The following is a 23,534-nucleotide window of genomic DNA, read 5'->3' as shown; positions in this document are numbered from 1 at the left end:
ATAAAAACATACAAAAAAATATTAAATTATCCACTCGTCAAATATATCATTGGTGATATTTGACTCATAAACTAATATTTTCTAGAAAGAAAATATTGAGGCCGCGTAGCGTAAAATTTTGTTTAAGATTTAAAAAACCCTAATTTTCCTTAAATAAAATGTTTAGTTTATGTTTCACAGTTGGGCTACTTATATTCTGTTATTTTCTTAAAAAAAAGTCGAAAATATTCATGATGTTTTGAATATTTTATTTTCTCCTTGATCATGACGTTTTTGGTGTTCCGTGGATGTTGATCCTTTTACACCTTTGTCTGTCTGAAAAAAAATATTTTCTTAGTAACCTTGTTAATTTATATACATAGACGATGAAGAATGTTTGAAACAAGATCGTTAGTTCAAACGTAGTGTCTAAACACAAGTTTCAACCACAAAGGACATTTGTTCGATGTTGATCCTTACATTGACTTTTGAACCTTGCGGATGAACTTATTATAATAGCCATTTGCAACGTAAAGAAACGAAGCTTTATGATACTTTTCAAAGAGCGTTTTTAGACGAAAATAATTAAACTGCTCTCACCGTGTATTTACGGACATCGTAGATGTAGTGTGTTTTACATTTAAAATTGATTGCATTTTATTGCCAAGTCACACACAGGGGATTGAAGGAGATTTGTTTGCATTAGACCGGATTGGCAGGTCGTATTTTTCAATTATTGCTCCGAGCTTTGCTGTAGAGCGAAGACTGAATGACAATTGATGTGACCTATAAACTATAATACAGTTGTATCAAAATTTTTTTTACATTTTTTTACAAATAGGTACAATTAAGCTCAATCTTTAGAATATAATCTATTCATTAAATTTTACAAACGTCTATAATTAATTTAAGTTTGATTTTTTTATATGCACAGCTTTTAATAAAAATCAATAGCAAAAAAGCTCTCTAGAATTTTTATTACATATCTTAATTCAAAAAATATCAAATACACGGAATATGTAAGCAACTTTCTTTCCATTCTATACTACAAAAGTATGTATGTATCCATTCATGCTTGTAGGAAAAGCAACGTAATTGACTTGTTAGCGATATTTTTCAAGTCGATCGTAACTTTTAACGATATCGAATTTCAATATACATATATTATATTTTATACAAAATGAGCGCCCATGGAAACATGTTTATGCTTAACATCAAATTTTATTTCACTAATATATTATAAATAATACTAATAAATTATTTTATTAAATGTATTAAAATATTTTATTAGGGGTACAGTTATGGGTTATTAATTGGGTCAAATGGGTTATTAATTAATCATTTAACAATTTGTATAAAAACGCATTAAAATACCTTCTCAATAATATAAAAAGTTTAAAAATACATAGGTTGGCAACCTTTTCCACCTTGTGAATTTTTCCATTAAAAGTATCCATTATTAGTTCCGAGCATGTGCATTAAACCGTTGAAACTCACTTTAACAAAAAAGTGAGGGTCGATGCTAAATCTCCAAACAAACAAAGCATCCGTCAAACTCATATTTCAGAAAATAGCTACGTTGTCATATTTTAAATGATTTGCGAATCTATCTTTACGCTGTTACACACGCAAAAGACTGGTTGTTTTTTATAGTACGCTTTACAAAGCTTTATATAATAAAAATAATATTATTTATAAATAAGAAATTTATGAGACAAAATTAATTAAAAATTTAAATTATCAAAATTAAATAAAATATATTATAAGTAATAAATATGATTTATAAATAAAAAATAACATAATAATTCATAAGTGTCTACCAACACCTTTGAGGTAGAATGCAAGGTGCCTGCAACCTGCCGAGAGGGGACAAATTCTCGGGGCCCGACTCTGGAAAAAATCATAGCAAGAATGTATTTATAAAAAAAGTAAAAACCGACCTCAAATAACGAATCTGAACTACAGTTGTTTGAGATGTATGTATTTCAGGTATAAGTTTCTTCAGCCCTTTTTATATATATTATACAATAAATAAAAGGAGCAGAACATTGCCTTCAAAATCACCTACTTTCTTGGTAGTACTTTCACAATAAACATTATTATTCAAAGGGACAAGTTTGTGTTAAAATTTATTTAAAAATTATTGTTGACTTTATTGTTTTTTGAACGTTTAAAAATATTAGACATGAGAGGAAATATTCAACGAATGTAAATTAGTAGCAGTAAATATAGGTATTCGATCTGAAAATTCAGATCGAATACCTAAGAAAAAAACAAAGAAAAAACGAAAAATCAACAACAGCATCAGCTGAATTATATAAATTTAATGTTTTTATAGATTTATTATCGATAATTTGATAACTGGATTTAATGCAGAAAAATAAATAAATAATACATTCAGCTTTATGTGGTTATTCCTAAAAGAAGATCTAAAAAAAAGTCTCGAATCTATCCCGAAAATATTTTTTTAAATATAATTTAATTTTACCAGTGAATACATAAATCATCTAGCGGGTTTAAGTAAAATGATATGATTTCAACTTTTCTATATGTAGTAATATATATATATATATATATATATATATATATATATATGTATATATGTATATATATATATATATATATATATATATATATATATATATATATATATATATATATATATATATATATATATATATATATATGTATATATGTATATATATATATATATATATATATATATATATATATATATATATATATATATATATATATATATATATATATATATATATATATATATATATATATATATATATATATATATATATATATATATATATATATATATATATATATATATATATATATATATATATATATATACATATATATATATATATATATATATATATATATATATATATATACATATATATATATATATATATATATATATATATATATATATATATATATATATATATATATATATATATATTTAAATATGTACTTATCATTATTTATTTATATCCGATGTCTAAATGTTACAGTGAATGTGTATTTTTTGGTAAAGTTATATTTTCACTAGTAGATATATATTTCTACTAGCGAAAATATAATTTGATAGGATAACTGATAGGCGCTAATATGCTGTTCTAAAGTGTTTATGAAACTAAATTTGACAATTGCGAAACGTCCATTTGCTGTTCAAACCCAAACCTAACCTAAAGAAAGTTCTAAAACTAATTATGGGTAATTATAGTCCAAAATATAAATTAAGGCAACGCATCTCTCAGGGGGTAAATAAGCGGAAGAATAAGTACAGATAGACATCGCATCTCACATATTGCTCCATAGTTGGTCTACATTTCAAAATTACACTATTTTTTAAAATATGATAGCTATCCATGTCGATATTACTATGGATTTCTAGTATAAGATGGCTGATCAAAGTATATTCAAACCGAATTTTGCTCAACAGGAGGCGAATACATGCGTGTCTTCACATTTCATTTGTCAATTTTCTTTAAGAAAATTTCTTGCTGATGTGATTAGGTTCGTCCTTTTAAAATAATCAGCAGATCAATATCTTCTACAACGATGACGGCGGTCTTTTGTTGTTCAGATTCTGCCATGGCTGTTTTGATGATGATGATGATATCAGCAGCATCTTTGGCTTGGTTTGTAGCGATGCTAGCAGTTTTTAATTGCTCAATAAGCATTCCAATATTTTTTTTATTGCATCCGTTCGATAAAACTTTTCTTGGCTCGTCAATAATTTACCTTGCTGGATCTGTTAACAGTTATTTTTTACCATTGACAAAATAAACTGCCACAAAGTAAATGATATTCATTATTCTGGCCTCATTTATGAACAACTAATTATTTATGGTGGTTAAAAATAACTAGTCTTTTTCACATTTACAGACAGTTCTGTATTTGTTTGCATTAAAAGCATAATGAATTTCGTTTTACAGATACAGAGCAAAATTAATTTGCCCCAAGGTATGAAAAGCTAATCTGCACGGCAAACGAATCGCGAGACTTATTCTGCGGATTAGAGATTTATTATAGAAATTTAATTAAATAAAAGATGCATACTTTTTATCATTTCTTTTATTATATTCATATATATACATATTTATATATGTATAATATATACCATCTTTTACACCAGAAACACTAAGCAACGTATCACATACCTTCAATTTTTTTCATATTTTATACCATAAATACATTTATAATCAAAATATTTCATATGTTATATAATATATATACTATGTATTATATTTCTTTTTTATATATTTATATATGTTTAATATCAATGATAATAATATTTTATAATATGTATATAATTAAAATAAAATTGTGTCTCGAACATTATTACAATATACAATGATACATAAATCACAAGAGAACATTAGCGTTCTTCATATTAAAAGTTTATCAGAGGAATAAAATCATGTCGAGGATTGGAAAAATTGAAGAATGGACAATTATGTTCACATATACGGTTGGCGCACTTGAGTAGCCCGCACCTACTTACAGACTGATAATATATTTATTAATTGAGCTACTTTGCCACCGGTTACATAAACACATAAGGCCAAAAGCCACATTTATGAAATCACACACATGCTTCTAAAAGTCGTTACGTCCTCTACTAAACTAATGGACTATTGAAAAATATTTAATATTCGATATTATACAAAAATATATCAATTGTGACGACTTATTGCCGATAATTTAGATTCAATTTATAAATATACATATATATTCATTATAAGAGATTTAATAAAAATATGAGTTAAAAAATCAGCACAGCTTTTAATGTTGGGTGTAAAAATAAATCATTATAAATCGAAAAAATAATATTTTAACATAGTTTAATATTAAATTTCGTACACTTTTAAACAAAATTTGTACAAAACAAACAAAATAAAATATTTGGGATTTTTTTGTATGAGTAAATATTTTAACTGTCAATTTTTGAATACAGAGAATAACACATCACATTGGATTGATATACGTATGCAGAGATACAACGCGTTATATTTAATTAAAACAGTACGTTAGAAAAATAACGTACGATTTGGTCCTTCTGACGTGTCGATGGCCCTTCATCGTTCCTAATATAAGAAAAATCTAAACGAGAACTTTGACGTTAAAACATTCACATTTTTATTTATGTAAAACATTAATCTTTTTTATACACAAAATATATGATAAATTACAAAAAAGCATGTCTAAAACACGTTAAAAATACATACGCTCGAATCAGATTATTTTACACGAAAATCACTGAACTTCATCATCGAAGAACATCTATATTATAATGATAGTCACTTTGGACAAAATGATTTTAATCAACTACCATACAAAATATATACGATCAATAGATTTGAGTAATTTACAACAAAAAATATGTATGTTATAAATTTATACATATGATGTATTGGCAAACCTTACTTTCTCAAAGAAAATTTAAAGTGTCATCTTTCATCGACAAAAACCCTGATATGATTATTTTTAATTTCACAAAAAATTCGTCAACAGTGTAAAAATCAAGTGTTATCTATTCAGTATATAAAGTCTATGTTAATAACATATTCTCCTATAGTTATCGCACAGAAGATTAATAAATCCATTTGTCAGAACGGGTAAATTTAAAATATGTACAAAAACAGCTTCGGTGTAACTTCACAATAAACTAGACCAATATTATCGTCTCACAATACTTTGGTTGTAAATTTATAAATCTTGTGCAAGCGCAGTAACTTAATTTTGATTTTATGCTACAAATTTACACTAACGTAAATAATAAACATAATAAAGCAACATCATGGTGAAAATGTGACTCGTTAACCTGCGACACAAAATAATCACAACAAACAAACACAAGTTTATGAATAACAAAAAAATAAATAAATAAACATATATATGAGGATCAATGGAATCCATGAAATATATACACTGGCATACACATTTGTATGACTATACATCGCACGTACAGAAGTATGTTTTCGAATCATTTCGCTAACTTTTAATTTATTCGCATTGAAATAAAAAAAAGTAACTAAAAACTAATCGAGCCTATCGAGGGGAATACTTGGGATTGTCCGGTCCATACGTGTAACTTCTCAGCTCGTATGACAACTCTTTCGATACTCTTTCGATATCACCGTTGACATGTTGTCATGCAGGTTGACGTGCTTCTTGATTTTGATGTGATCGATGCGGTTGACATTGTGATTGGCGTCGTTCAGTTCGTAGAGCCCATTGGTGCAGTTCAGCTTTTGCTTCTCCATTATGAATTGGTCCTTTCGTGACCGCCGCTCGAAGGTTCCCCGTTCGACTTTGCAACCTTTCTTCTTTCCAAGCTCGTTGTTATTGTTGTTGTTGATGGATTCGGTGAAGGCGTTTAGCCTCACGCCCGAAGCCAACGAGTGAGCAGCAGCCGTGTCTATGTCTGCCTTTCGCGATACGATAATCCTGATGTCTGTGTGCAGATACACTTTTCCCGATTTTGAAGTGAGAAATCTGAAATTATAATGAAATAAAAACATGTAAATAAATATAATCGATGTAAGCACAAGATTTAGAGTAATGGAAATGCATTTCGTAAAAGTAAAATACATATTATTTACTCCACTAATAATGGAACAAAAGCTTAATCACTTAAAGAGAAAAAGAGCTGGGGTAAATGGCGATAGGAACAAGTAGCCCATCACAATTAGGGATTGCAATACCAGTAATACCGGTATTGGGGTAAAAATTGATCTTCGGTACTATCGGTATTACAAAATTAAATACTGATAGTAACGAATTTTTTTTTTAAATCTGTACATCTTATTTGTTAAAAACGATATCTACATGACTCAGAACTACGAATGTGACGATGCCCATATTGCTTGAAAGCAGAAACGGAGAATAAAATGATGCTCAATGTTAAGCCTATGCAGTTTTATCGGGGTAGGATATCAAAGTAGAATAATATCCCTTTTAGTCCAAGGGGGGCAAAATATTAGTCCACTGAAAAACTATTTATGCAAAAAATTTCACCGGCCGATATTTCGGTGTAACTTTTTGAAATTCAATTTTACATGTTCGATATTTTTGTACGATATGCGCGACGTGTCAATGTATAAGAAATACTAATAATACTAATAAGTTACAGAGAAATGAACGCGCCTTTTTTATGATAGGGATGGCTGGCGAAGTGAAAATTTTGTAATATTTGTACATTTTTATCTTCATTCAGACGTATTTTTATCCAAATAGTCCACAGAATATGTTTCACTAAGCATTGCTGTTAAGTAATAAAATAATAACAATAAGTAAGTCTCAATAATTATATTTAAATAAAGAACATATTTAAAAAAAACTTTTTATTGGAAAACAATGCATTGTTATTTTTTTCTGTTACAAACTAATTATTATATAATTAAAATAAGAATAATTAAAATATGTTGACGGGTGTTTCTTTAAATCAAACTTGATTATTTTTATAAGTAAATAAATATGAAAAATAATTTTTTTTATTGTTGTAATAACTAAATATTATTGCTTTTTATTACCTCATGTTGTTGAGAATTACATAAAAAAGATTAAAAAATTTAAAACACATGTTTAACATAATTTATTTAAGAATGCAAATCAATGATTTTTAAAAAAAAATATTTTTTGCATGTTAGGCCAAATTGTCTGGGACTAAAAGGGTTAAGTAGTTTACGATTTTTTTATTCTATAATATTTGCATAAACATTTTTAACTCAAATTTAATAAATGTTAATTTTAACATGACAAAAAATAATGAGTAATATATTAATTGGAATAAATTGGATATGGTATAAAAATTTAGGAGCGGTCGATCGAAGACGATATTTTGTCTAATCAGATGTTGTCCTAGATTTATTGTTCCAAAAGAAGAAAGATTTGGCGCCCGTATTTTCGAAAATATTTTTTTTCCATAATTAATGTGTGTTTTAATTAAAATATTTAATATATCGAAACAATAGTTTCCGAGGTATACGAATGCTTTGGTTCTGCTAATTAATAAACATGGTGAATCATGCGAGTGGTACATGAAATATTTTTTGTTCAATTAATTAAAATAATTATAATGTCGGTATTGAAAATTCCGGTATTATTGCTAGTCACAATCGAGTCATAATAAAACTAAACTTTTAATTTAAATTAGTTTGATTATCATCGGCGTTGATTATTAAGCCATTAAATACCTGAGATGAATCAGGTAACGCAGACAAGTTCCGCCCCAGAGGGTCCGCTGTCTTAAAAACGTTCTTGAATAAGGCGGCATGTCTTCCAGATCATACATAACTACAAACATCTTGACTACGGTTCCGTGTGGGTTGAACAAAGTTACTTGAATGGTACCTGCGCGTGGTACACAATAACCTTTTCTTCCTAGATTTATATGGCCCTAAAATAATAATAAAATATGAGTCGTACATAAGCGCTTTTATACAAAGTAAAATAAATAATACTTACAAGATAAGGTGACGAGGTGGTGTTGTCTCCTAGAGTGTAAAAAAAAACTGTAACAGGTAACTTTATATGAGATGGACAAAATTCGCCGGAAGCGCCGATTTCTGCAGTGAATCCTGCTACTGTAGCTGCTGGTTCCAATCTGCCGTTTAGTACGGATTCCTCGAAACTTCCTAAAAATCAAATCATTTATAATAATTAAGGTCGTCCACGCTCATAAAAATAAATAAAGCTAGGTAATACGAAAATACTATTATACCTAAGAGTCCACTGCTAGTGCCGTGCCTAAATTTGTTCCTTCTGTTCGGAGCTATGATTGAAGATGATACAGTTTTCGATAGCAAGTTGTTGAAAGATGGCGGTTCAGTTTGTATGTGACTAGGAGAACCCGGACTGGATCCTGGAGACCACGTCGGATTCTGATCGAGCGTTTCTAAATCCGAAGCGCTCAAGCCGTACAGTGCGCTAAAATGACGTAAATTGTAAGCACAACTAGTTTTTTATATCCGGATCGAACTTCAGAAAACATACCTTTTAATACTGGATACGCTGTTTATGGAGCTGTCGTAGTCGAAACAAGACTTTCCTCTTCGCAACGGAGCTGGACTGGAAGTCAAAGGGAGGCCGGTGTGGGAATGGAAGACCATAGACGCCGCTGAATCTAGCCTATATCTGAACTTGTCCATTTCGGAAACGGACGGAACGGCAGAATGTTCAGATATAGGCACCGAGTTACTTTGATTGCAGACGATAGGCATTGATTTTGTTCTGTCGCACTCTATGATATGTCCGAATGTGCCATAATCGCCCTTTTCGTAAACGACGACGTTGTCTTCCTCTCTTTCGTCCGCAGCAATGTGTATGTATCCATTTTCGTTTTGGGTTTTGGTGCGCTTTTTTTTATCCGGTGTTTCGATTTCCGAGAGAGGTTTGCCGTTACGATAGAAGGAGTCGATGTTGCTGTTTTCTGAACACTTCTCCCTGTTTTTTTTCATGTTTCGATCCGAGATGATTTTGTCAAGTCTGTCTAATGGCGAAGCAAATCTTTTGAGCTTGGGTTTTCGAATGAAATTTTCCAACGAATCTTCGGGGTCGGGCTCCGAGCGCCTGACGACACGTTCGGCGGCATCGTCGGACATTAAAATACTGAGATCCGATTCGGTGAGAGAATTTTCTTTATCGCCATATGAGTTACATTTGGTTTCGCGTCTGTCGCTACATCTAAATAGAGATTTTCTACGCGAAAGCGAATCTTTCGCACCGCTACGTTTTTTATAACTATTAGAATATACTATATTATTATCACACTCGCAATTATTTAATTTACTAATACTATTATCACAATGTAAATCGATCACTTTGACTCTCCCGTTGGAGCCCACTTCGGCGTCCGCGGCGAATTCGACGGAGCCGAGTTCTCTATCTTCGCGCTCGACGCCGCATTTGCGACTAGTTCTTTCCATGGCTTCCAGAAACAGAGCAGACTTATCGACATCGGCCAGGTTGTGATTGGCCGTCGAGCGTTTCATCGCAAAGACGCCCGGAGAAGATCGGCTGAAGTCCGTTCGAGGCGGGTCACCGCAGTCGGAGCACACGGGAACGAGCGACTTTCCGCATCCACACTGCATGTCGTCGGTCTGCGTGTAGCTCGAGATCAGTTTTTTGGTCGACGGGCGATAGTCGACGTCGTCGTCGAAGCGAAATCCCTTCGGCGAAGCGTCCAATCGTACTTCGCACGGGCAGATCTCCGCCGACGCGACGCTCTCCGTTCGCAACGTGACGTCGTCGGCGTCGTTCGAAGGAGCTTCGCGGAGAGATCCGGCGCCGTCGAGCCTCACGCTCTGCTGTCGTTTCAGAGAATAGAACTCTCGAAGCGTCAGCGGCCCGTGCAGCGATTTGGCGCTCCTGAATCCGCCGAACCTGTTGACGTGGTCGAACTTGGAAGCTTGAAGTATCGGAATGGAAGTGGTAGCGCCGGATTCGGGTTGCTTCCCGCACCTGACCGGATTCTCGAAGGGACAGCCGTTCCGAGGTCCACGCGTACAGTTGCGGCAGTCGTGACAAAGCGCGCCATACCGCACCAGCTCCGGAGAACTTCTACCGTCCGAGTTGTCAGATGAGCTGCAAGTTCTCGCCTTTCTATCTACAAGGCTGTGCTTTCTGTCTCTGCGCGAATCCGCGGGCTCCGGAAGTCTCTGCTTTGCCTCTTTTCTGTGCCTTCGGTGATGTTGTTTAGAAGGATCTCTGATTTTCTTCTCGTCGGTCGTCGAGTAAACGACGGCCGTTTCTCTAACGCCTTGGTCTGACTCGTCGTCACAGTTGCATCGATGCTTTCCTTTCTGTTTGCACGACGTCTGCATTCTATCGTCGACGACCGGATAGACGGGGGCGAACCTCAGACGGTAGGAGGCTTCGTTCACGGAAGTGGCGGCGGGAGACGCGTCGCGAGATTTGCAGCAGCCCGACACGCCCGAGTCGTTCAGGTCGGGGGGTCGCAAAACCATTCCAGAGCAGCCGGCGCCTGGATCGAAAGGCCCATCTTCGTCCGGAGGCTCCGGTTCGGCGAGCGAACAAGAGACGGCGAGTTTTTTGGCGAGCGCGTCTCCCGACGGGCTCTCCGACGAAGACGCATCTCGGCTCTTCCTCCTTTCCGGGACGGAACACGCGCATCGCACCGCGGGCACGTCTTCCAGCCTCGGTAAGCTCTCAAGCACGACTTCCAGGTAAACGTCGCCACCGATATCGGTGAGTGGAAAGACGTGCTTCGAGGGCGATCGCAGGAACGAGCTTGACTTGGGACTCTCGCTCGGCGCTCTCAGTTCGTAGACGACGTTCAGGTTTTCGACTCCGTCCTTCTCCGGCGAGCTACGGTCAGCGTCTGCCTTCAGCACGTCTTCGTCGCAGTTGGACTCGTATTTTTTATAGTTGCACGTCTCCCGGCTCAGCTTGCGCCGCCTCTCCGAAGGCGATAGTTCCCTCCTTGCCCTGGCGAGCCTCTCTCCGGCGTCCCGCTTCAGCTTGGCGCTCCACGCGGATATCTGCGAGAAGTGTAGCTGCGACCGGACGGCGTTGAGCAGCCACTGCGACGTGATCGAACCGACGCCGCCTCGACTCCTGAAGAGAACGAACGGCGAACGGTTAGCGAATGCGGGGAAAAGGACTCTCTCGCGGTGTTACCTCTGAGAGTAGACCGACAAAGTCCAGCGCTCCAGTAGTAGTAGAGGCTCTCTACAGGCGTCGCAGGTCGGAGCGAGCAACACCTCGATACAGAGGGGCGCTCGATCCCGCCACAGAGCCTCCGCCCGCCATCGCAGCGGGGCGGCTTTCGCCATCCGCGCTTTCAAGTTGTACGCGGTGGCGGGTCCACCGTTCGACGCGACCTGAAAAAAAATGCAAAAATCAGTTGATTCATAAGGAAGATATAGAATATTTTCAACGATGTCATTAAAAATTTGAATGTTTTTCGGACATTTTCGGATACATGAACATTTTCTTTATCCCGTGTGTCTACTTGCCTTTCAACTATAAGTTATATTAGTCACCACTGATCGAATACACGATTTTCACAGATAGTTTTATTTTTTGTAAATAATATCGTTATAGTTTAAAATGTAATGTGTTATATTAAAAATAAATACTATATAATCATTAATACACACATGCACACATGAGTCAATAACTTTTCATATCATTTACGTAAAAAGTAGTAAAATCGCGCCGTCGCCATCGAGTGGAAGCGTTCGGTTATTTAGCGTTCATATTATATTAAGATGTTTTTTAACTTACAATAAGTGAGAGTTGAATGAAGCATATCTAAACCGAATTTTGACCAATAGGAGAGCACAAAAAACAGTGAATGCGCCATCGCGGCCTGCGATGGCGCATTCACTGTTGGATGGCTAGCGAAGTGACAACCAAAGCAAGTATAGCATCAGGAATGTCATTTCAACTTTTTTCAGGGGGTGCGCAAAAGCTTTTAATATTTCGATTTCATTGCGATTCATAGTATTTTATTAAACAACATGCATTTTTCTGGTCAAATTCAAGGAGAAGACAAAAGCCACCAAATAACGTCCCTGTTTAAAATTCAGGTAAAAAGCAAGCATTTTTCTAACAATATTACGACTTACAACATGTGAGAATTGAGTGAAGTGCATCTAAGTCGAATTTTGACCAATAGGAGAGCGCAAAAGACAATTATCCCTTTTCAGTAGTCAAAAATTCGTCGCCGTTGCAGTGGAAAAGTTCGTTACCAAGCGTTCCCACTGCGACGGCGCCGACGCGATTTTATTGCTTTTGACGTGAATTTTTGACTTCTGAGAAGTAATAATTATTTTTGCGCCCTCCTATTGACCAAAATTCGATTTGAATATACTTTGAATCAATACTCTCATATCAAAAATCCGTAGAATTGTCGGTAAGCTAGCTATCTACCATTTTTTATGATTTGTTTCAACATAAAATACGTGCTTAAATATTTATTTTCATGATCAGGGAAATGTTGAATTTTGGTTTATAAAATTTTAGCAGTAAGACATAAAAAAATCATATTTTTGAAAAAAGGTTTGCTTCTAAGTCTTATTGTATATGAGACATGTGTATAAAAATAGGTTGTCATTAGGTTTGGTTTGAACAGCAAATGTCAAATTGTGTTTCATAGACATTTCAGAGCAGATAGAGCCTATTAATTAAATTATATTTTTCCTAGTACCTATGTCTACTGTTGAAAATGTATTATGACTTCACTAGTGAAAATATAACTTCACCAAAAAATACACTACCATTTATACGTCATATAATTTTACTAGCTCCATTTTTACTATTTTCACTGGTAAAAATGTATTTCAATATGATTTCACTGAAATTACATGTTTTATTATATTTTTTTCGGATAGATTCGAGACTGTTTTTTTTAATTTTCTTTAAGTGATACCTAGAGAATTTCTAGTTTAAAATCAGAGACATCATTTCAGTATTTCTATGAGGAGGGGGGGGGGAAAGATGACCAGTGGTAGTTTTTTTAATATTTTGATTTCAATCAAATTCATAAAAAAACTTTGGCCAAACCCCACCTGCCCCTCGCAAATGATGTCCCTGTGGAAAAGGCGGTCGATCGTCGAGATTTGTGTAAAAGCTCACGTTTTCCTGCGTCGCGCCATCTTCGTGTTCTTCGTCAGTTCTAGCTTGATCTCTGTTTCTCTTGGCTGGCGACGAGCGAGGAGAGCCGACCGCGAGCCTCTTCGACGAGGCACCTCCGACGGCCTCCTGGCACTCCGCCTGGCAACCCTTCGAACCGTACGACGGCGCTTTCGAAGATCTGCTCTCTATGATGAGGGTGCCCAGTTCGAGCAGCAGGGCTGCGCCTTGGGCGGGCGGCGGCGGCGCCGCTAACTCGCAACTATGCATCTGCAAAGAGAAAGAAAACATCAGAGGCCGTCTCGTCTGATCGAAATTCGCGCGAAGAGCGACGCGACGGACGCGAGACGATGCGATGCGTTGCGGCGCGACGACGGGAGCGCCGAGCCGTCTGGTCGGGAAGATCGCGCGAAGGCCGTCCGTTCATTACATAATAATCGGCAGTGCGGTGCTGACCGAGCCGCTCACGTCCAGATAGAGCCCCCCGAACTCGAAGCAGCGCCACAGGAACGTCATCATGTCGGCGGCGGAAAGTCACTGGCGCCGAAGGGGCGCGAATCAGGTCGCACATGCGCTCGCCATAGGGTCTTCTCTCGGAGCGCGACGACCAGCCCTAATTCGACGCGCGATAGCGAAACGTCCGACTCGACCTAAATTCGCGACCCAGTTAGCGCGCCCTTGCCTCGCCCCTCTCCCCTGAGACCTCAGCGACCCAGCATCAGAACACCTGTATTTGCCAATCGAAGACATCTACCAACGAAGAAAAATAAACACTTCACAGTCCCCCCCGGAAAACTAGGTCGCGACCCGAAAGTGAACAAAGGTCCGTTTAGAGCGCGCTCATCGACGATGCGATTTCCCGGTTTATAGTTATGCACCTTGCAGGTACGATAAAGGAACGAAGCGGGCGCCGTATCCGGGTCAAGGTGCGCAAGCTGATCGAACAGCTTTGTCCTTTGGCATTGAAGCAGCGCTAGAACGCACAAAACGCACACATCTCGAATTTCTGATTTTTTCTATTGAGGCGTGTAACAGGTGTATTACGCACAACGGCGATATAGTTCGAGGCGACGCCAGCTATAAGCGAGCGATTGCACATTCGCTCGCCAAAATCACCGAGACGGGCTCGGGAAAGAAGTCGGTGAAAGCTCGGCTCCGGAAGCTCGATCGGCCGGTCCGAGTTAGAAAAATGGGAACGGAAAACCTGTTCGATTAGGAGAGAGTTTCGACGCCCCGAGGTCGAGCCAAAGCGCGAGACGAAAACGTAACGATCGAGCGAGTGGGAAATTCGACTTTTCGCGATGCGATTGTGCAACGGCGAAAATCGACCTAGGAGGAGGTCGAGGCGAAAGTGCCCCACTGGCATAAATATCGCCGAAAAGCGACCTAACCCAACTCGACTCGATTCGCGTAAAAGTGAAAGAATGGTTAGACGCAAAAGTGGAGCGAATTTCATAACTCGCACACGGTCACGATTTGAAAGTAACCCGCGCCGCCATTTTGTCGTAATCCGCTGTTTAACGTTGCCGTTTAATGCATAACGATCGTATAACGACGTAATCCGTTACGGCGAGGTCCCGAAGTCATCGGTGCGAAACTGCGCTAATTCGCCCAGCCGGACCTCGCGCGAATCGTAGCAAAGTCGTAGCGGAGATCCTACGTCTTTGTCTACGGAAACGTGTAACAAAACATTATAGAATAATAACGCACGCACCGGTGGAAGGCCGCCGCTTGACTGATGGTGTGTAATTTACTTTTTAAACCTTAATTAAGACTTATAATTACAATTAAACTGGGCAATATCACGCTAATTGAATTTATTATGCGTATAATTACACATAATCGTCTCACGGCAACAATGTCACCATTTTAGTAGTTGCACAAATACGTCACGAGTAAACTTCAGAAGATATTTCATAGCAGGGGTTGCCAAGACGTAGGCCGTGAAAAATGTTTGGGTATCGCGCGGAGGTTAGACTATCCAATAAGTCAACGAGGATCATATTTTTCTGTGTACATTTTTTTTAATTACAAAGATACGACTCTGAAAGACTAATTCACTATTATTCCAATAAAAACTAGACTCAGAGCCGGCTCTAGCGTAGAGCCAAGTAGGCTCAGATTAAGGCGCTTAATTTTTAATCAATATATTTTTTAAGCATGAATGATTGAAAAATGTGGTTCGGTGATTTTTCCGGACATAAACATTCCGGATACTGATGATTTCAAAAATATATTTTTATTATTATATTAAAAAAAAATAATAAGGTAAACAATTGGATTGTTCAATTTTTAACTACCGAGTTCAATCTTGCAATGTACCAATGAATCATATTTTTACTTCGTGAAAAAACGCAAAAAAGAGCTTGTCTTAATTACTATTTTCCATTATTAAAAACGTATTTTTTATCTTAATCCGTTTAAAAGGATCTTTATAAAACATAATAGTAAATGGCCTATTTCCATTACTAAATAGTTTCACGTTACTTTTATGAAATTCTTATATTATTTTATTATTTCAATTAAAATAAGTTTAACGATAAGCAACGTGTAGAATTATAAAATTAATAGTTTCCTCGGATTATAATGTATTCAATAAATCAATGATAATGTGAAATTATTATGAAGCAAATTACTACACCAGTAACAAAATTATAGTATTAGTTCTTAAAACTTATGATATTTAACATTAAATAATAGTGCATTTTTTAAACTTAGAATCCGTTTTTTTCTTCAACAGTAAACAATGCTTTCATTGAGAGTCGAACTGTCCCTTTTTATGATGATATGCGTTAATCCTTTCGTCTAATTATAGATAGATGAGTGTTTCAATCGATGAACCCTTCAATTCCTTTACCTATCGAGTGGTATTCTTATCAATATTGTGGGGGTTATTATTCTTGAAACTGACCACGATATAATAAGGATGAACTTGACAATAGAGTATAAAGGAAGGGACGACACAAAAGCCGTCTTTACGTCCAGAAAAAAAGAGTTTCACATAAATAACACGCAAAATTTCTTTATTGCGAAAACAATATATCACCAGACGACAAAAAGCACCGTAAAGCCAAAATATTCCCGTTGCACGTATTTCGTATGTCGAAGAAACGAGTGCATGGTGGTGATTCGTCAGCGAGCTTTGTAAACCTTGATTAAGGCTGGTCTCCAATGTGGAGAGGCCAGATAGGGACTCCCGCATGCGATCACCGCAGCAACGAACCACTACTGCACCGTAGCTGCACAACTACAAGACCTCTGATGCTCCCCTCTACTGGACATCGTCCCTCCGTCAGCTTCTCCACCACTGCTCGGAGAATAACGATACTCGCCCATTATAATTTGTCGCAATATATGTAATATAATAAAATCAATTATTACTGGCCATACTTGGCACTAATTCTCTTATATATGATTCTTTCTCAGATTGATTTTAAAAACACATTCTATTAACAATGGTTCGTATTTTTTCAATAAATGAACCAAATTCTAATAAAATCTGTTTCCAGTTGATTTGAGATTGACCAGATAAAGCTAAATTCTGTTTAGCTAGGAATCATAATAAAAGATGTAATAATGGAAATAGACCATCTAGGCAAAACAATAGAAAAACATGCGATTGATTCATTTTATTACATGTCACTACTAATACATTTCATGACGATCCTTTCGAACGGATTTAGACAAAAATGCAGTTTTAAATAATGGAAAAAGGTAATTAAAATGCACTTGAGGTTGTCATCAGCATATTCAATACATCATTATACATGTAATAGAAATAAACTTTGGTCGTATATTTGAGAATTACTGACAAATCAGAGGGTAAAAATTTAGGCCGCATTAAATCTGTGTACACAGTAATTTTTATTTTTGACATTGCTTTTCATAAAGGCCGCCGCCAAAAATCCTAATCAATCTTTACTTAACATTTAATTGTCCGTTTTTATAGACGTCAACTAGTTAAAAATGTTATAAAAACAATCAAAATAGCAACAACTGATAAAACGTTTTTTTAACGAAGTAAAGGCAGCACTGTAAATCATACAGCTGTCAATAATGACGCGTGTTCAAAGTGTCAATGTTAGTTTGCAGCAACACATTTACGAAATAGATCGCTCAATTATCTAGCTTTTATATTAGGATTTTTTAAACAATTTTTCAATAAATTAACAATAGATGAGAATCGAATGAAGCATATCTAAACCAAATTCTAACCATGGAACAACCGAACTTATAACCGAAACCGAGATTCAAGTGATTCTTTTAAAAGAATCATGACTAAAGGGAAGGAGGCATCAGGTAGCAAATCGCTCGCATTTTTTTCAATAGCAAGTTGACCGCAGTTTGAAAAGTTTGTCCATACCTGGCTTATAGAATTTTGATCATGAACATAGACAGAGAATGAGCTATGTGTGTCAATATTAGAAAAACGTAAATAATGAGCATTACAAATATGTACATACAAGTGCATTCAAGGCAAAAAAATACATCATATAAAGGTGCGAACACGTACACTCGATAATTGCAGTCCTAGAATGCTAAGCTTCTTTGTTTGTCCAATACTACATGGCACTTGTCACACGTGTGAATTTCGCTAAAATATGTCGGACACGAAATTCTTAGAGCTTGAGCTCCGAGAATTTTGATTGCGAGTACACTCATATCCGAGTGCGAAGCGTTAACAAATTTGATATAAAAATAGAGTCGAAGAGCAAACGGCGGTCAGCGCAATTCGCACAAACGCTCGTAAACAGGTTATTGTTCTTTCGATAATGATAATTCAGTATGCCATGATGGGTTCAAGCGTCTTCGAAAGAGAGAGAGATAGTAACGCGTCAGAAGAGAGCCGATCTACTAAATTAGCAGCCGGAGATGCGCCAGAACGCATAAGATGCGGCAAATTCTGAAACGCGAGATGGAACCCCATCGTGGACCCAAAAAGGCAAGCTTCTGCGGATACAGCTTCAGCGCGTTCATATACCCCCATTCTAAACGGCCGAATTTTAGATAAATCATATTTGCGCAGTTTGATTTTAATGAAGTCAACACGCCTTTGCGTTGTGGTGCTAGAGAAAAACGTTCCTAGCTTTATAAAATCATTGATAATACAACAATTTATTTACTATATATGTTATAGTGAATGTATATTACCAGTGAAAATATATTTTCACTGATCTTTCAGTGAGACCATATCTGAATACATCAAATAAATATAGCTTCACTGATATTAGTGGAATTAAAAATCAAAATTGTGTGATAGTCTTTGTGTTTTTATCTTACATTTGCAAAAATGTATAACTTTTTATAAATTAACGATAATTTCACTATTTTTTCGGTATTCGTTAACACTAGTCAGTCGTATCAGTGATGCTATTTAATGAAGGAATATTTTTTGTTTCGATATTTTTAACTCTAAGTCAACGATGTCAGTGTAGATAAAATAATCTCTGTTATGAGTTTCAACTCGGTCATTATGCGACTGTAGCAGTTAAAAACATATGTAATACAATTGGCAGGAATACCATATAATTTAGAAAGTGTCAAATGTGTCAAAATTTAGTTTTTGACATTGAATATCTTCGTAGTCCATAGGGGTTGTTAGTGAGTATATTGGAGCTGCAATCTAATTAGCGATACAGAAGCTAGCACAAAATTTCAACGTGTCGCCTACGTCAATTTACAGACGTTTAAAAAGTTGGGAAAGGTTTTAACTTGCAGAATATGCTATCTCATAAATTGTCTGAGGAAAAGCTAGTGCAGTGAATCTCAATATGTCAATAATTAATGATTTATTTTTGAGTCGAATTGTTACTGAATATGAGAAGTGGATCATTTAGTTTAACGCCGAGAACAGGTGGGATATGAAAGGCATAATTCATTATGAGTTATTAGATTATAAGCAGACAATTACGACAGAAACAGAGTGTTCTCAGCTGATTCGTTTAAAAGCGAAGACCTTCGTTTATAAATTAAAGAAGGGTAATTTTACACCAAGACAGCGCTCGCCCTAAATCAAAGTATCAAAGAAGATGATAGAAAAAAATCAACGAATTTTCTTGGGAACTCTTTTCTTACCCGCTGTATTCTTCAGACATTGCTCCAAACGACTAGATCCCTGCAAAAGTTTTTAGGTGGAAAACATATTTTACAAAGACAAATATAAAAAACTACATTATTTTATTAAAGCAGATATAAAAACATGATTAACATGTGGAGAATAATTGTAAAAAAATGGAGAATATATAATTTAATAAAAGTATTACACGTTTTAATTTTTAGTTTATCACCTTAAAAACGCAAGGACTTGTGAAACAGCCTGATGAATACATTTTAGAAAAATTCTAGTTAGAAAAATTGTATTTCTAAATTAAATTGTGTAAAATACACATTTACTGTAAGAACTGTGAAATTACACACGTAACTACAAGCTTGACAAGCATGCATGGTCAATATTTTCATACAAACATGCTTAGGTGTCTGTAGGCGAAATGCTTGTGCAAAATTATCGTACAGATGCTCAAATACGCTTGTACAAAAATATTGATCATGTATGCTTGTTAAGCTTGCAGTTACGTATGTGCCCACTTTAAGCTAAATTAATTAATCAAAACCAGCTTGACCTAATAAAAAAAAATCAGTTTTTGAACTGATTTAGGTTTGGGTTTGAACAATAAATGGACGTTTCGCAACTGTTAAAAAAAAGTTGAGTTTCATAGACATTTTAAAGCAGTTAAATTATATTTTCGTTAGTAGAAATATATATATCTACCGGTGAAAATGTATTCGGATATGATTTCACTGAAACAGTTAGTGAAATTATAATTTAATAATGCTTAGGGTGACCCAGGATCGAGAGGAATTCATCAAGAATCTTTCAGAAAGCTGGAATTCCGTTTCAATACCAAAACAACACGGAAGGACCGATTCGCCAGATAGCAAAACTACGAAACTCTCCCGCCGAGCAAGTATTTATAGCAGTCAAGTGATGATAATAACCAAAAAGCGGACTCACGCGCGCGCGATGACCGCCTGCCAACTAATCGCCGACGACATTAGCTTTTTGCATATGTACATATTTATGCGTCCATTGTTTGCAAACTGCGCCGCTATAAATACGATATTCTATACGTAGTAGATATAAACAAATCGACTTTCGTTTCTCCCGTTCGGAATCCTTTCTTTGTCTCTTTACTTTATTTGCTCTTCGGTACGCGCACAAACGAGAAGACCATACGAACAATAGAAAGAAACGAGGTTGGGCTACATTAACCACGAAAAAGAGCGTTCCACTTTGGAGCTTGGCTCGCGTGTCACTCCATATTCGGCGGCGTTATACTGTTATATGAATAGAATTACGGGATTGACCGTGCAGTTTTAAATTTCGTTTACATTGTCTATGGCATGCGTATGGTGTCATTATTACACCGTGCAAAACATAAATCTTAAGGTGCATCCAAATTATCGCTCCATCTCACTCGCTCATTTTAAGTATTGTATACATACATTCATGGCGTCGAGATAACAATAAATGGTAGCGTATTTTTTTTCAAAAATATGATTACATCTTTAAACTGGACACTACAGGACCTACAAAAAATTTTATTTCCTTTAAAACAGATAATAAACTTAGTTTTTAGTAGAATATTTGAGCTGTGGGAATAATTTATTTTTGAAACTATCACAATAGCATCGTACCCATTGAAAAAGCCCACAGAAAACTAAACTAACAGACGATAAACCATATATGTATGTTAAAAATAATAATTTACATATGATTATATGGGTATTATTATAGTTCACAACAATAAATATATAATTTTCAAACCTCCAGACTTGATTGTTTGAGTAAACATATTATAACTGTGTAAACAAAAATTCAGATATTTACAAAAAGTAGTAAAAAAAAGTTACATATGTAGATAATATATCAGTATTATAATTATAACTACTTAAACGCCAGTGACTCGCCGATGAGTCATTTGTTGTTTTTATTAAATTTTTTTTTTTAAATTTGATTATTTTTTAGTATTATTAAAGATTATTGTACTAGCTTAATTTATCAGTAAACCAATTTTCTTATATTTATTTTAAGAAAGAGATACTGACGCGTGAAGAGAAATAACACATGACTCACTAATTAATCGCTGGCATTTAAAGGGTTAAATAAAAATTAATCATAACATTTCCGTTTAATTGGAATGTTAATAGAAATACAACGAAACAAATGCTAAGATCTAAAAGTAAATCTCTTCGTTTCTCTAAAAAAATCTCTAGAGTAAATGAAAACATTCCAAAACTCATCTATTTGAGTTACTTAAACATATCGTATTTTTTTGCATACAAAGATGTATTGAATTCATTGTTAATATGACACATTAAGCACGTTTTGATGTACATACATCTATTTACTGCAAATCTTCCTTTGTAACATGTCAGTCGCAATGCGTTACAACGGGGTAAACACAATCAACACCTACAAGTAAGTAGGACACCAGATTGAAATCAGTTTGTAAATTAGTGACATTCATTTTATTAATTATATACTATCATTCAATCGTGATAATCATCATCTTCCGTTGTAACATGACATGCGTTAGCACAATGCGTTACAGCGTGGTAAACACAATAGACACATACATACAATTAAATAGTTAAAAAAACTTTGTCGAAAAGCTTGAAGATTTACTTTGTTTAAAAAAACGCCTAACAATATTTCTAGGCGTCACTCAAGCTTTTACAGATAAGGCGTGGCGCATAGTGCTTGTATTTAAAATAAGAAAACTTCTAAAGGCTTATTCAAATGAGTTAAGCGAGAAGACACATTTACAACCCTAAGAATGATATCAACTGGATGGCCGGAATCTCTTAACAGAGAAAGCGATAAAAGAATCTAGTAATAAACTGCAACGAGCTATTGATAAATTGAATCAAATTGAATGAGAACATATATCAATTATACATATTTATTTAACCCATAATATCTAACCAAAAATATCTTGTCAAGCTCATACGGTGACATCTTTGGTAACATAAATGCAACCACTTTGCCATCAGGCATCGAAACCTAAAACTGCGTCAGTCGGTAATGTCACATTGCTACGTGTTTGAACATATTTTTTTCGTTAAATGTGTACAAGATACGTTGTAAAGTAACATTCAATATTGATAAGTAAATATGAGAATACACTGATTAATTTTACAATCGTTATCATATCAAAAATGAGGTTTCTTTATGAGGCCAAATATGGCACTGCATGGATCGGGTGCTATAAATACGTATGGATATGGCACTACGGTATTTAGGTAAGATAGAACCAAACAATTTGTATTGACACAAAAGTTTTTAAATATATCCGTTAAATCGAAGACGAGTATTTGTCAGATGATACCGAATTTGGTATTTTTCGCTAAACTATAAAAAAAAATCTGTACCTTACAAAAAAATAAATGAAACTTAGGAATCAGAATTAGAACAAGATCCACTAGATTTACAGGAAAACACTATAAGTAAAAAAGGACAAAGGAAAGAATTCAAATAAAGAAGAGTATTACAAATGGATAGTATTGTTGTGATCAACAGAAATAACAAATTTTGAAAATCCACTAATTTTTAAAATATTTACTTACTACTGACGATGATTCAATATTTATGGAAAAATAAGCAATGGGTACTGCACAAAGGTATATTAGAAATGTATTGTTTTAATGTTTTCATTTTTTAATTAATTCGTATTTTTTACAATTTTAGGTGCCCAATGCATATAGATATCATCCGCGATCAAAGGGTTAAAACGGATTGGCAAAACAAACAGGATGTGTATTTGGACACGTACATTCCGCTATCGTCGAAGCAAAACCGCGATCCGTTTTTGTCTCAAATCATAACAAAAAAGTGGATAGTGTACGATAATATGACACGAAAAAAC

The 23,534-nt window shown here is 35.2% G+C and overlaps 1 protein-coding gene across 1 annotated transcript in view; it reads right to left on the bottom strand.

The window, feature by feature from the left end:
- Window positions 1-5,923: 5,923 nt before the first annotated feature.
- atos (atos homolog atossa) overlaps window positions 5,924-23,534 on the bottom strand; it is a 36,356-nt gene continuing 18,745 nt past the window's right edge. Inside the window, 8 exon segments of the mRNA XM_088200706.1 lie at window positions 5,924-6,137; window positions 6,140-6,504; window positions 8,205-8,407; window positions 8,476-8,645; window positions 8,732-8,937; window positions 9,004-11,586; window positions 11,650-11,852; window positions 13,612-13,878. Of these exon segments, the coding sequence (XP_088056832.1) occupies window positions 6,058-6,137; window positions 6,140-6,504; window positions 8,205-8,407; window positions 8,476-8,645; window positions 8,732-8,937; window positions 9,004-11,586; window positions 11,650-11,852; window positions 13,612-13,878 (4,077 nt within the window). The 3' untranslated portion in view covers window positions 5,924-6,057.

The sequence above is a fragment of the Plectrocnemia conspersa genome, unplaced genomic scaffold (genome assembly GCF_051122295.1).
Source record: "Plectrocnemia conspersa isolate PC_06_02 unplaced genomic scaffold, ASM5112229v1 ptg000012l, whole genome shotgun sequence".
Lineage (NCBI taxonomy): Eukaryota > Metazoa > Arthropoda > Insecta > Trichoptera > Polycentropodidae > Plectrocnemia > Plectrocnemia conspersa.
Note: the sequence above shows the minus strand (reverse complement) of the source record. Positions and strands in the feature narration are given on the sequence as shown.